General features: G+C 39.0%; 1 protein-coding gene across 9 annotated transcripts in view; it reads left to right on the top strand.

The window, feature by feature from the left end:
- BLTP3B (bridge-like lipid transfer protein family member 3B) overlaps positions 1-13,706 on the top strand; it is a 66,076-nt gene that overhangs the window by 31,753 nt on the left and 20,617 nt on the right. For all 9 annotated transcript variants that reach the window (XR_012775110.1, XR_012775108.1, XR_012775109.1 and 6 more), the window contains 6 exons: positions 4,923-5,105; positions 5,208-5,326; positions 7,201-7,342; positions 8,108-8,301; positions 10,128-11,626; positions 12,058-12,233. Coding sequence is in view for 5 of the 9 variants with exons in the window: in XM_075497752.1 (XP_075353867.1) it covers positions 4,923-5,105; positions 5,208-5,326; positions 7,201-7,342; positions 8,108-8,301; positions 10,128-11,626; positions 12,058-12,233 (2,313 nt within the window). In the remaining 4 variants the exon portion in view is untranslated. The remainder of the gene's footprint in view (positions 1-4,922; positions 5,106-5,207; positions 5,327-7,200; positions 7,343-8,107; positions 8,302-10,127; positions 11,627-12,057; positions 12,234-13,706) is intronic.

Raw genomic sequence — 13,706 nt, 5'->3', positions numbered from 1 at the left:
TTACTCAAAGTAAATGGAGCGCATATTAATCTTGAAAGTTCGAAGGGGAGTTCTCTAGCCATGTAGGTATCATGCCTCTATATACTGCTGTATCAGGCTATCACCTGACATGCAGAGCATTCCCACCCTGAAGCCAAGGCTCTGCAATATTGCATACTGAAGGACACTGTATTAATGCTCTATAACAGTGGGCAAGGAGGAAACAGCTATATACTTCTGTGACTGTTACCAGACTGTCTTCTGGTTTTGTCCCTCTCTGGCCTATGAAATATTTAGAAATAGCTTTTTTGATATAGTGGAAATTGCGATTGGAAATTGCAATTAATCCTTCAGGAAAAAGCCCTCAACAATTAATTATTTTGCAGATTGGGTTCCTGGAGGGTGGTGGTATGTGTTTGTTTTTGTAACAGAGTCCACCCAGAAAGGCTCTAAAGGGAGTCTGAGGCATAATTTCTGTAGGGTAAAGTTCTAACCCATTGAAAATCAAGCCTTCCAACAATAGCTTTTCATAGTACTTAAAAAAATTAAGCAGGTTGTGTGTCCATTGACTGTGATAACCCTAATATAAGCCAGACTTATTGGATGTCGTAAACCTGTCTGTACGGCAATCCATCGCTTTACTAGTCCTCCCAGACCAGCTCTCACAGAAGCTTTTATCCAGATCCATTATCTGTGCAGCTGATGTGTTGCTGAATGATGATCAGAGAAAGCTGCTGCTTTGCCATCATGCAGGACATTTTGCAGCACAGGAAATTCTTGATCAAGCTGAGATATTGAGACAATATGAGAAATTGGAAAGCGTTTTCTTCCTGGGCAACTAGCAATAAATTCAGATGGTAGCAACATCAGTGCCAGCTTCACTAAAATATTGTTTTCTTGTTACAATCTGGCCTGCTCTTCACTTTTCACAGATAAATGTGGCAATGGCATCTCCATATATAGAATTGTAGAATAGTTGAGGATGGAAGGCACCTCTGGAGATTGTCTAGTCCAGCCCCTCTGATTATAGTGGTGTTAATTTAAGTTAGCTTTCCAGGATTGTGTCCAGTTAGGTTTTGAATAGCTCCAAGGGTGGAGACTCCACAGCCTCCCTGGGCAACCTAGTTCAGTGTTTAACCACCTTCACAGTAGAAAAGCGCCTTTTTTTTTTTTTTTTTTTTAATGTTTAAGTGGAATTTCTTGTATTTCACTTTGTGCTTATTGCCTCTTGTCCTGTCACTGGGCACCACTGAGAAGAATCTGGCTCCCTCATCTTTACTCCCCCCGTCAGTCATTTATACACATTGGTAAGATCCCTCTGAACCTTCTCTTCTCCATGCTAAATGATCCCACCTATCTCAGCCTTTCCTTGAAAGGTCTTCCAGTCCCTTAAGTATCTTTGTGACCATTTGCTAGACTCACTCCAGGAAGTCCATGGCCACCTCATACTGGGGAGCCCAGAACTGGACCCAGCACTCCAGATGTAGGCTCACCAGTGTTGAGCAAAGGGCATGGATCCACTTCCCTTGACCTGCTGGCAGTGCTTTTCCTAAGCAGCCCAAGGTGCTGCTGACTTTCTCTGCATCAAGGACATGTTGCTGGTTCATACTGAACTTACTGTCTCAGGTTTGGTTTTTTTTCTGCAAAGCTGCTTCCCAGCTGGTCAGCCTCTAGCCTGTACTCCAGATGCTGGACTTGGATTTCTCTTTGAAGTTCATGAGATTACTGTTGGGTCACTTTTCTAGCCTTTTGAGATCCCTCTGAATGGTAGCACAACCACCTGGTGTATCAACCACTCCTTCCAGTTTTGTACCATCTGCAAAGCTGTTGAGGGTGCACTCTGTCCCATCATCCAGGTTATTAATGAAGATATATTGGCCCTGGGGGTATACCACAGATGATTGCCTCCAGCTGGACTTCATGCTGCTGATCCCAACCCTTGAAGACTAACAGTTTAGCCAGTTTCCAGTCCACCTCACTGTGTACTTAGCTAGTCAGTAGTTCATCATTTTGTCACTGAGCATGTTACAGACAGTGTTGAAAGCCTTGGTAAAGTTGAGGTAAACAACATCCACTGCTCTCCCCTCATCCATCAAGCCAGTCATCTCATACTAGAAGGCTGTAAAGTTCACAAGATTTCTTCATCATAAAGATTTCTTCATCATGAATCCATGCATGTGTAATCCCAATCACCCTCCTGTCCTTAATGTATTTTGAAATGGTTTCCAGGATTATTTGCTCTGTTGCCCTCTGTTACCTTCCTCCATTACCTTCTTTGAGGTGAGGCTGACCAGCCTCTTTTCATCCTCCTTCTTGAAGATAGGAATGACATTCGCTTTCTTCCAGTCCTCAGCAACCTTTCCTGATCACTATTCAATGATAACCTTTCAAAGATAATTGAGTGGCCTCCCCATGACATTGGTCAGCTCTCTCAGCACTTGTTTGCATCTCATCAGGATCCCATGTACTGGTGCATGTCTGATCTGTTTAAATGTTTCCTAAGTTAATGCTCCTCTGCTGAGGGGAAGGTTTCTTTGCTCCAGGCTTTCCCAAAGGTCTCAAGGACCTGGGAATTCTGAAGGCAAGTGTTACCAGTGAAGACTGAGGCAAAGAAGGCATTGAGTACTTCAGCCTTCTCCATGTTGTTTGTCACCAGGTCCCCTGTCCCATTCAGCTCAAGCTTTCCCTACTCTTCCTTTTGCTGGTGACACACCTGTAGAAGACTTTCTTGTTGTCCTTAATGCTCCTTATTAGATTCAGCTCCAGATAGGCTTTGTATTCCTAACACCATCCTCCATATTCTTTTTGGGTAACCTGATGCTGTTTCCACATCTTGTACGCTTCCTTTTTATCTTTGAATTTAGTGAGGAGCTCCTGGTTCATCCATACAGGCCTCCTTCCATGTTTGCTAGATTTTCCTGCTTTTCAAGGTGGACTGTTCTTTGGCTTGGAGGTGATTCTTGAACATCAACCAGCTCTCCTGGACCCCTCTTCTGGCCAGGGTTATATCCCACAAGATTCTTTCAAGCAGGCCAGAGGCTGCTCTCCTGAAGTCGTGGGTTGTTATTCAGCTTTGTGCCTTGTTCCTTCACCTCGGAACCCTGAACTCCACCATATCATGGTCGCTGCAGCCAAGGCTGCCCCTGACCTTCACATCTCTGACCAGTTCTTCTTTTTTGTAAGAATTGGGTCCAGCAGAGCATGTGTTCTCTTTGGCTCCTTGATTACCTGTGTTAGGAGGTGGTCATAGATGCACTTGCAGAAACTGCATGGATTGCTTTGTGTCTTGCTGTGTTGTCCCTCCAGTAGATACTGGGGTGGCTAAAGTTCCTAATGAGGACAAGGGTCTGTAAACATGATACTTCTTCCAGTTGTCTGAAGAAAGCCTCATCATCTTCCTAATCAGATGGTCTGTAGCAGACATCCACCACAACATCATCCATGTTGGTCTGCCCTCTAATCCCGACCTGCAAGCGCTCAGCTGGCTGATCATCCATCCCAAGGCAGAGCTCCCTGTGTTCCCACTGATCTCCCTGAAGGGGCAACTCACCCTCCTTGCCTTCTTGGCCTGTGCTTCCCAAAGAGCCTGTGCCAATCCTTTGCAGCATTTTAGCTGTGTGTGCTATCTCACTATGTCTCTGTGATCCCAGTGAGATTGTAGCCCTGCAACTGCATGCAGATCTCTAATTCCTCCTGCTCCCGCATGTTCCTCATGCTGCATGTGTTAGTGTGCAAGCACTTCAGTGACGCACCTGCCCATACTGACTTCCCAGAAGGGGTATGAGAGCTTTCCATATAATGCTGCTGTCCTGTAGGTACTTCAGAGTTTGTGCTAAGCTTGGGGTGACCCCACTTCAGCCCTGTTTTGGAGAATCCCAGCTTCATGGACTTGAATTTAATGTATCTTTTGCCCTCTTGCTCTCTTTCTGTTTTCTTCCTTATTCCTTTCTCTTCTTCCTTAGCTAGAAAGATGGGAATAACCATCAAAAGGCTGTGAGGCAAGAGGGTGGGGAAAATTGTCATCTCTTGTGATAGGCCCCTCCCTTAAGGTTTCTTCCATGTTGAAATCTTTGCATTTAGACTTGAAATCACAATTTTTTTTCCCAAAGCGTTTTCCTGTTTTAATAGCAACCATACCTACTCAACCCCAGTGTAAGTATCCAAAACTTAATTAAGTCCCAAATAAACTAAGTGTTCACATGCTGGTATTTAAAGAGTGATGTACCACTTGACAGAAGTTATTTGTATTGCATCCTTATTATCGAACAGGTTAGTAAACTGTCTTTATAGGGACTGTTTGCAGATATCTCAATTTCCTTCAGAAGTTTAAATGCTTGACTAACAGAAACGTGTTAGGAATAAAAGAATTTCCACTGGGCTTGATTTTTAAGGTTGTGTGTGCTGCAGCACTGATTGAACTTACCTTCTTGTTTGTGTGCCATAAAGGTGCTAGAGAGCCAAGACAAAAAGAGTACATTTCTGGAAAGGGACCGGGAACTTCTTAGGACACAGTTCTGGCAGGAAAGATAAGCTTGGAAAAAGTGAGCATGAGAACATTGTTCTGTTACTTGCTCTCACTTTTTTTTTTTTTTCCCCCAATGAAACATTTAACATTTTTTTGCATGCTCTCACATATGACATTAATGTGTCATCAAATTTCTCTGAACTGGAAATAGTGATGTTTTCAGCATTAGTTAGTGGTGTTAAAAGGCAGGTGTCAATATTATATTGCTTTCTGAGTGATTTTGTGAAGCAGTGAGACTTGTTTTTATGTAATATACACCTTCTGTTTTAATGTCTGTTATAACTTCTGTTGTTCTATAATTACAGCATGCAATGAGATTATATTTTGAAGAAGAATTGTGAAATAGTGGAAACTTGTTATCCAGTTGGAAGTAAACTTTCAAATGAGTTAATATTTCCCCCATCCCTCTTACTTGCAGGAGACAGCTGCAACCACTGGATGCATTATAGTGATGCCACTAAAACCAGAAGTGGATGGGCCAAGGAATTATTAAATGAATTCAAAAGCAATGTTGAATTGCTTAAGCAGGCTGTGAAGGACCAGGTCATAGATTCTCCTCCCAAATCACCACCTGCTGTATCTCCTCAGAACCTACAAACAGGTATTTTGTTTGCATCACTAACGCTATAATTCCATGAAATGTTAAAACTATTCTAAAAAAGACTGTTCTTTTCAATGATTCCGTCACTATTCTTTCCTACAGGCAAGGAACAGATACCGAAAGGAACATCTAGGGCTTCCTCTGTATCTTCCCAACAACCAAAGGGCAAACTGATGTCTAGTCCTATTGTGGTTAGACTTGCAGATTTCAATATATATCAGGTACATTTCTTCAAGTTAGTAAAACTGGGGCTACTTCGCCCTTGACTGTTACGTAACTATGGTTTTTAAGGGATGATTCCGAAGCCCATTGAAATTAATACAAGTCTTTCCATTAATTATTGGATTAGACCTTTATGGGCCTGCTTCTGCTTTGTAAAATTGGTGGGTATTTTTTTATCAACTTTATATTAGATGATACTCTGTCACAATTGTATTTTGGATTCAAGTTCTACTGTTCCCCAAATCCTGACATGTGGAATTTCATCTTTTCATTGTGCTATGTTAGGTATCCAATATTTTAATGTGTGGTTTTGTATTTCATGCTTTTCTTATTGTTATCTTTTTCAAAGTACATGGATTTTTTTTTTTAAATATTAAATTAAGAGTTTTAAAATTTTTTTTATCCAGCTCCTCCCTCCCCCAGTGATATTTTGAGTAGACACTTTAACCTTTTTTTTTTTTTTTTTTTTTCCCTTTTCTTTTCTCCCCACCCCCACTTGTTTGAGTGAGTAGTTTTAGTTGCTGGTTGTGGTCTAGATTCACTCTTTGGTGCAGACAGGAGGCAACTGGAATAGCAAAGGAGTATATCTCTAAGGCAGAATGGTAGTGATACAGGAGGATCTATTCTAAATTTCAGGTTCTAACAAAAATGCTTAGTGTGTGCCCTTAGTCATTGTGACTTCTACTTGCTCTTGTTCCAATTTTCAATGCTTTTTTGCCACATCGCTTCTGGTAGAGTGGGAGGTTGCAGCTTGCTGCCAGGAGCATTCATCTGGGTTTGAAGTGGTTTTATAATATCATTTTGTACTGTCAGTGTTTTCATTTGCCTTCTACTCTTCAGATGCTTGTCTCCTCCTCCTCCCTACACAAATACATTTTCAATTTTTTTTGTCATTATTTCTATACAATTTACAAAAAGCTATTTTTCTAAATAGATCTGTTAGTACTCGAGTTTTTGTGTGTTAATACAGAGATGTTTGCAGCTTGAAAACAGCTACACAGAGTGAAGCAGGCTTATAAAGGTTATATATTCATTATTTCCAGTGAAACTAATACAAGTAGACATCATCATATATTGAATATTAGTAAGTTGGCTAATTTCAAACTAGCAGGCTGACCTACTAAGTGCTGGATGAAAGAGCTTTGTTTTGACAACATACTTTTTAAACTAGGGTGCATTCCAAGAAATTTAAGGTCAAATATATATCAAAAGGTGATCTCTTTCTTGTTTCATAATTTACATTGGAAGAAAACAGAAATGGAGGATTACTGTTCCATAGTGTCTTGATTCTCCTGTGAAGTAGACCTGTGGGCATAGCCAAGCAGACGTATCTCTGCCAGGTGCATGCTGAACACCTTGCTTAGCAGTATACAGTCGAGAGTTGGCCCATGTACTGGAATCTGTCCTTATGACAGTACAAGGACTTCCTAACACTTGTGTTACAAACTTATCTAGCTTATCTACCCCTTATCATCTAGATATGGGGTCCTTTTGGACAGACGGTATGCAAATATACCATGTCCTAGCATAATTGCTTATATAGGAGCTGTAGTGTTTGCAATAAAGATATCGGATCATTCTAGGCTTCTATTGAATGCCTTTGAAAGTGACCTGCTGCCTCCTGCCTCGCATGAAGGAAGGGCATCTGGTACCGTTAATACTATATAGTTTTCTTGTGAAACTGTTCTGTGTGGATTGCTTCTACTACAAGGCAACTAGGTGTTTCTCATTGTCAGCACTTTGTGTAGTTGGGGATCTACATCTAAGAGCAGTGGAATGTTACCCTACTAGGGGCAATGCCTTGCAACTACAAATGCTTAATGATTTGTAAAAATGTAATGTATTAATGAAATTAATCTTTTATCTTTTGCAGGTTTCAACAGCGGACCAGTGTCGTTCTTCCCCTAAAGCTCTGATCTCTTGCAATAAAAAGTCACTTTATCTTCCACCAGAAATGCCAGCTATTCATATTGAATTCACTGAATATTACTACCCTGATGGAAAGGACTTTCCTAGTAAGACTTTTCTTTTTTTTGTACCGAACCATAAATTTTGTGTGTTGCTTTCACTTTTATGAAGCTTAATACTGATTCCAGGTTGACAACTGGAAATAGGTAATGGCTTTCTAAAATGGAAAGAACACACACTGCTCCATTTCCACGGTGCTTGCTCCTGGCAAACTCCTATAAATACTGTTTTTTATAAACATGGTTTTTAAGCCTGAAAACACTCACAGCATTTTTACTGACACTTAAATTATTTATTCGCCAACATACATGTATTGTTTCTGCAGTTCCACTGTCTGGCTACATAAAAGAACTCAAACTGTTGCAGTAGAATCTAAGATGCAACGAAGACCTGCTGGAGTTATTTTTATTAATGTGTTATGGGTCTGGCCCTCTTTTATATGCAGAAATGTCAGTGGATTTATTGGGGATGGGACTTGAGGACAGCAAATCTCCTTGGTCCTGCCCTTCCTCTGTAATGAGGACATTCTTCCCCTCTCCTCAGACTTCATTCTATTCTAATATTACCTTTTACATTCAAAAATTCAGTTACTTGCTTGGAGTGAGAGAAAGAAGCGTCACTTCAGGTAGCCCCTAACAATTTATTCTTCCCTGGGACTAAAGGAGTGGGTTTCCCTTTGTTGTCTGATGTAAAGTACTGGTGAAAATGTAAGGCTGCACTCATTTTTTAAAAACAAACAAACAAAACACAAAAACAACCAACCCCTAAACATTTTACTTATTCTCATGATTTTGTTTTGTTTTCTCTTTTAGTTCCATGTCCAAATTTGTATGGCCAGCTGAATGCTTTACAGTTCACCCTGGATGAGAGAAGTATTCTTTGGCTAAATCAGTTTGTGTTGGATTTGAAACAGAGTCTTATTCAGTTCATGGCCATGTACAAGTTAAATGACAATTCAAAATCAGATGAACATGTTGATGTTAGAGTTGATGGACTAATGTTAAAGGTATGCTGTCATTGAGGAGGGGTTTTGTGCTTCCTTGGAAGAAAATACTTTTTCTCTTATTCTGAAAAGCTGTTAGCAAAGCAGCTTAAGGAATAAATGGACAAATAAATGAACAACCCACCCATGCAATAAGCAATGCTGCTTTGGAAAACTATGCAGAATATGATGAAGACAGACATCTGTCTCCCATACTACTTCATCTGTTTCCTAGGGGTATTTGTGTTTTTTATTGAAGACCAGAATGAGAGTATTAACAAATTATTTCACTGTGTTCCATGAAGTTGACGTACTAGAACAAAAAAAATTGAGCACTGAAGTAAAAATAACTAGCAAAAAATTCATATTTGTGCTCTATATTAATGCAAGGGCCCTCCCTTGTTCCTCTGGTTGTAGTATATCAAAACTCTTTCATCTTGTTAGTGAATGCCTGGAGTAAAGAAAGCAGTTCATCTGAAGGTTTATTTCCTTCTTCAAAACCCATTCTCACCGTTTTCTGTTTCACGCTGGCCCTTGGCTGTAGTTCAGGTACACGAGTTCTCTATATCTTTATTCCAGAGGAATGGCACTTGTTAATGCAGCTGAACATCAGATTTTTGCTTCTCTTATTGTCATTGTCTTCAGAGAAGGATTATTGAGCAGACAATCCCCCTATCCCCCTTGCCCCCCCCCCCCCCCCCCCCCCCCCCCCCGTTTGCATTGGGCATTGGTTTCCAAGGTTCAGAGGTGAACAAAACAATTAGTCTTTTCTATGGTGCCCACAGGAGAGGTTTCAAGGGTCCTAAAAAGTCAGTGTATGGAGAGATGATTATCTTCCGAAGGCTCTTGGTGCATATTTAATGGAACTTTAAAAGGACATGGTTTGTATTCAATGAAAACAATTACTGGTGTGCTTGGTGTTTACATATCATAATAGTTAATTATTATGTAGTTACATATTTGGTTATTTTGTTCTGAGTCCTTTTATTTACATGAAGAAGCTTCATCACTCCCATCTTTTAAGTGTCTTCAGCATGACATTTTTACTCCGATCTTTCTAGATTCAGCATGGAGATGTGACAGAAGGTAGTGTTACTGATACTAGCAAAACTAGTGTGGCCAAGGTCCATGTTAACAACATCAGGTACAGGATTTGGCATAAAATATATATTTCCTTCAAAACTTGCACTAAAGATATGCAAGTTAAATTAAATCCAGTACACTGAACTATTTTGTTGTTTTTTAGGAGTCAGAGTATATTTTTATTTTTAACATGAAAAGAATTTATTATGATTATCAGATAATGGTCACAAAATACCTATTCTGTGTTCTGCAATGTTAAGAATATTAGCTGTGTTAGCACATTTAATTGTTTCCTTGTATCTTAACACAGAAATAAAATACTGTAGTACTCAGTGTAGAGAAAAACCCTATTTCACAAATCAGATTGAAAAACAGAGAATTATAATTTGGAGTTCAAAGTTGTAAATACTTGGAACACTTGAAGAAACTTTCTGCCAAGCTGTTCCTGAGTTGAAGAAATGAGACGCTTCAGCCTAATATAGCTGACCTAAATCTAAATCCTTCAGATAAGAAAAGCCTGAGACCCTTATATTTTTGTACAAACATTAGTTTTAGATGCCACAGCATCCTTCTTAAAAATGAGAGGAAACAAATGATAATCTGTGAGCCCGACTTATCCCTGTTCTGTGTTAGTACACTTGAGTTCTCATAAAATTATAATTATATTCCTTTATTTCAGCTGTCATGGCTATTAATTTGTTTCTTTAATTGTATACCTTCTTAATCTACATACTTCTAACTAGACAAAATATATTTCTCTCTTGCAGTTCATCATCCCATCTGAAAACAAACCTGAAATTCATAAAGATCAACCTCGTGCACTTTCCATTCAAAGTTCAGAGATGATTGCTACGAATACAAGATACTCGCCAAACTGCAGACACTCTGATCTAGAAGCTTTGTTTCAGAACTTCAAAGACTGTGAATTTTTCAGTAGAACTTTCACCACTTTTCCTAAGTCCCAGAAGAATTTTAATCTTTTGCATCCAATCTTCCAGAGACATGCTCATGAACAAGATACTAAAATGCATGATGTTTATAAAGGTTATATCATCCCAAAATTGAATAAATATGCATTAAAGACATCTGCAGCTACTGATGTTTGGGCCTTGCATTTTTCCCAGTTTTGGATAGATTATGAAGGAACGAAAAGTGGGAAAGGCCGACCAATAAGCTTTGTGGACTCATTCCCACTTTCACTTTGGATTTGCCAGCCAGTAAGATTTGCAAAGTCACAAAAAGAGCTTTTATCACATAATCAGACAGCTTTGAACATTCCGAAAAGTGAATCTAGTGATCTTGCTAATAGACTGCAACGTAAAAAACTTCTAAAGGAATATTACAGCAGTGAGACAGAACCCTTGACCAATGGCATTCAAATGTCAGACACTTCAGGAGTGCTTTCTGAAAGCTCTTCTTCTGATGCAGATGTACATGTTCTTGTCCATGTTCAAAAACATGTAAGTGTGCAGATCAATCATTACCAGTATCTTTTTTTGCTGTTTCTCCATGAATCTCTTGTATTGCTCCTGGAAAACTTAAGGAATGATGTAGAAGCAGTGACAGGAAAACCTGCAAAGCAAACAGATGTCTGCATTGGGATTCTACTGAAAAGTGCAGAACTAGCCTTACTACTCCATCCAGTGACTCAGGGAAACCCTTGTAAGTCTCCAGTTGTAGAAGAAGGAAGTCCCATGGCATCAGAACTCTCCCCTTTGGGAAATGGGAAAGCTCTTACTTCAGAGAGTAAATTAGTTGGCAATAAGATAGTGCAAGCTGGTATTACTAATTTTGATTATGTAAATGACTGCAAGCCTCTGAATGCTGAAGTTAATAAAGGAATTTTAATAGATCCTCTTTTGTTTAAATCAGACAGTAATACAGATTTTCAGAAAGGAGCGTCATTTTCAGATGATGCATCAGATAAAGGTTTGGGAGATACGAGTGAAGGAGGAAGCAGTGGACTTTTTAGTAGAAGTGATTCAGAGGAGGTCTGTGGACCTCTAAGTGAGAAAAGTAGCTTGCATCCTAGGGATTCAGTGTCCATTTTAAATGAGAGAGAAGATTCTACTGAATTTTTCATTGATAAAGAGGATGACAAAAACATATTCTCAAATAAGTTAAACGAACAGGAAGGCACAACTGAAGGCTGTCCTAACCAAGTCACTAACTTGGAAACAGAAACTGCCTTAGAATCTGAAGAGCTTGAAATCAACAAAGAGAAAGTGACTTCAGTTAGAATGTCTACATCCCAGTCTTCATCAAGGTATTGAAAATTTAATACTAAATCAATTTTCCTACTATTTGAAAATATTTATCAATCTTGTTGGCCACATACTTTTAGTAATGGTCAACAGAAGTGAACATCTAGTAGATGAAAATTTTAAAAGTATATAAAGATACAAGATATGCAGTATCCAGCATTCAATGAAAGCTAAAATGAACTGTTAGTTAATTGACTTAAACAATTTACTTTCAGTTTAAATGTTATGAAATAGGTATTGAGAAAAATATTGACACAAATATCTACAGGAATGCATGTTGTTTCTATGCTTATCTCTTTTTCTTGCCAAAGGATTATTGAATAATCAGATTTTTTCTTTTATATCTTCCCTTTAGAGCAATTTTTTAAAGTAACTTCCATGCAATTCCTTTAATTTAAAATAATAATTTCCTAATATATTTATATTTAAAAAGTGCAAAGCCTAAGGAACGCTGCCCGTCCAACCTCCCTGCATTCTCCGTTTCTTACAAGAATATGAAGAGAAGTCCATCACAAGTCTCTCTGGATACCATCTCTATTGATAGTATGATGCTAGAGGATCATTTGATAGAGAGTGATGGAAGTGACAGCCAAAGCTTTCTGGAGAAAGGTAAGTAGGTTTAACAAAAAGATTTTTAAGCAATACATGAAAATGTTGTTTGTTACTAAAATAATACTCGAGGATTGTAGTGCAGCAAATCCTGGATACTTTACAGCACTATTTCTGTTAGCTTCTCCAGTCAGTAATATCAAGTATATTCACAGCACATCATTTCAAGGGAACACAATAAGGTGTGCTACTTAAGTAGTGCTACTTAATTAAATGCTACTTAATTTTCTTCTCTTGAGGAGAGTAAAAGCATTATAGTGCTATGTTGCAACTCTGAATCAAGCAGAACTGTTCCCCACATTGCTTAAAAGCTGTTGCTTTCGCTGTAAGTGTTTACAGGTTTGTACCCTGAATCAGTGTTATGCTTGAAGTGGTAAAGAAGCTTTAATTTTAAAAGTAGATGAAAAAGAAATGGATTTTCACTAATATTCACCATGCTAATTACCAGGCAGATAGATTTGGTGGTTTCCTTACAGCTTGTTCCTTACGGAACAGTTCCTAGCTATTGACTGTCTAAGTGCAGGTATCTGTCCCATTTTTGCTTATCTGTGCATGAGTGTTTGCCCCTCATCCGAGGGAGAAATTCAGGCATATGGTAGTTACTTCTATGTAGTCTGTAGTATTGTGGACTTACGCAATTGTAATGATCTAGTAGCTCTCTGGCAAAACTGATTAAAGAATTTTCTAATGTCAGGAAATACAATAAGACTACTTTATTGGTACCTCTTTTCTGATAAATTCTACTTTGAATAAAGAATGACGATATTTTTTCTGTATGATTTCATTTCAGTCTAGAGCAATAATAAGAAGAATGCTTCACTTGCAAACCTGTTATATATTTGGATTGTAGGAGTATTCCTGCATGTGCTTATGTGGGAGTATGCCATAAAATACATTTTCCATTTTAAGTAACCTTTATATGTCTTTTTAGCTTGTTAAACAATATTTAACTGCTGGTTAAGTCTGCGTGCTTTCTAGTTGTCAAGGAAACACTACCATGATTACTCTAACGAAATATATATAGCTTATTTCTCTAAACATAAAACCACAAACATTTGCTCTAAAGGCGTGTGCAGTGTTTTAGATATATGGCTTGGCATCTTTAACCTTTTTTCCTGCTGGATCAGTTTTATATTTGATTTAGAAGACTAGAAAAAGCCCTTCACAATTTTTTAAACAATGCATGTAGAGTGCTGTTTTGGTTTTGTCACTATACCCTTCCTGTCGTGGCTTAGCTCCAGCCGGCAACTAAGCACCACGCAGCCGCTCGCTCACTCCCCCCGCTGTGGGATGGGGAAGAGAATCAGAAGAGTAAAAGTGAGAACACTCGTGGGTTGAGATAAGGACAGTTTAATAGGGAATGCAAAAGCCGTGCGCGCGAGCAAAGCGAAGCAAGGAATTCATTCACTACTTCCCATGGGCAGGCAGGTGTTCAGCCATCTCCAGGAAAGCAGGGCTCCCTCACGCGTAATG

The sequence above is a fragment of the Mycteria americana genome, chromosome 1 (assembly GCF_035582795.1).
Source record: "Mycteria americana isolate JAX WOST 10 ecotype Jacksonville Zoo and Gardens chromosome 1, USCA_MyAme_1.0, whole genome shotgun sequence".
In the NCBI taxonomy this organism is placed as follows: Eukaryota; Metazoa; Chordata; class Aves; order Ciconiiformes; family Ciconiidae; genus Mycteria; species Mycteria americana.
Note: the sequence above shows the minus strand (reverse complement) of the source record. Positions and strands in the feature narration are given on the sequence as shown.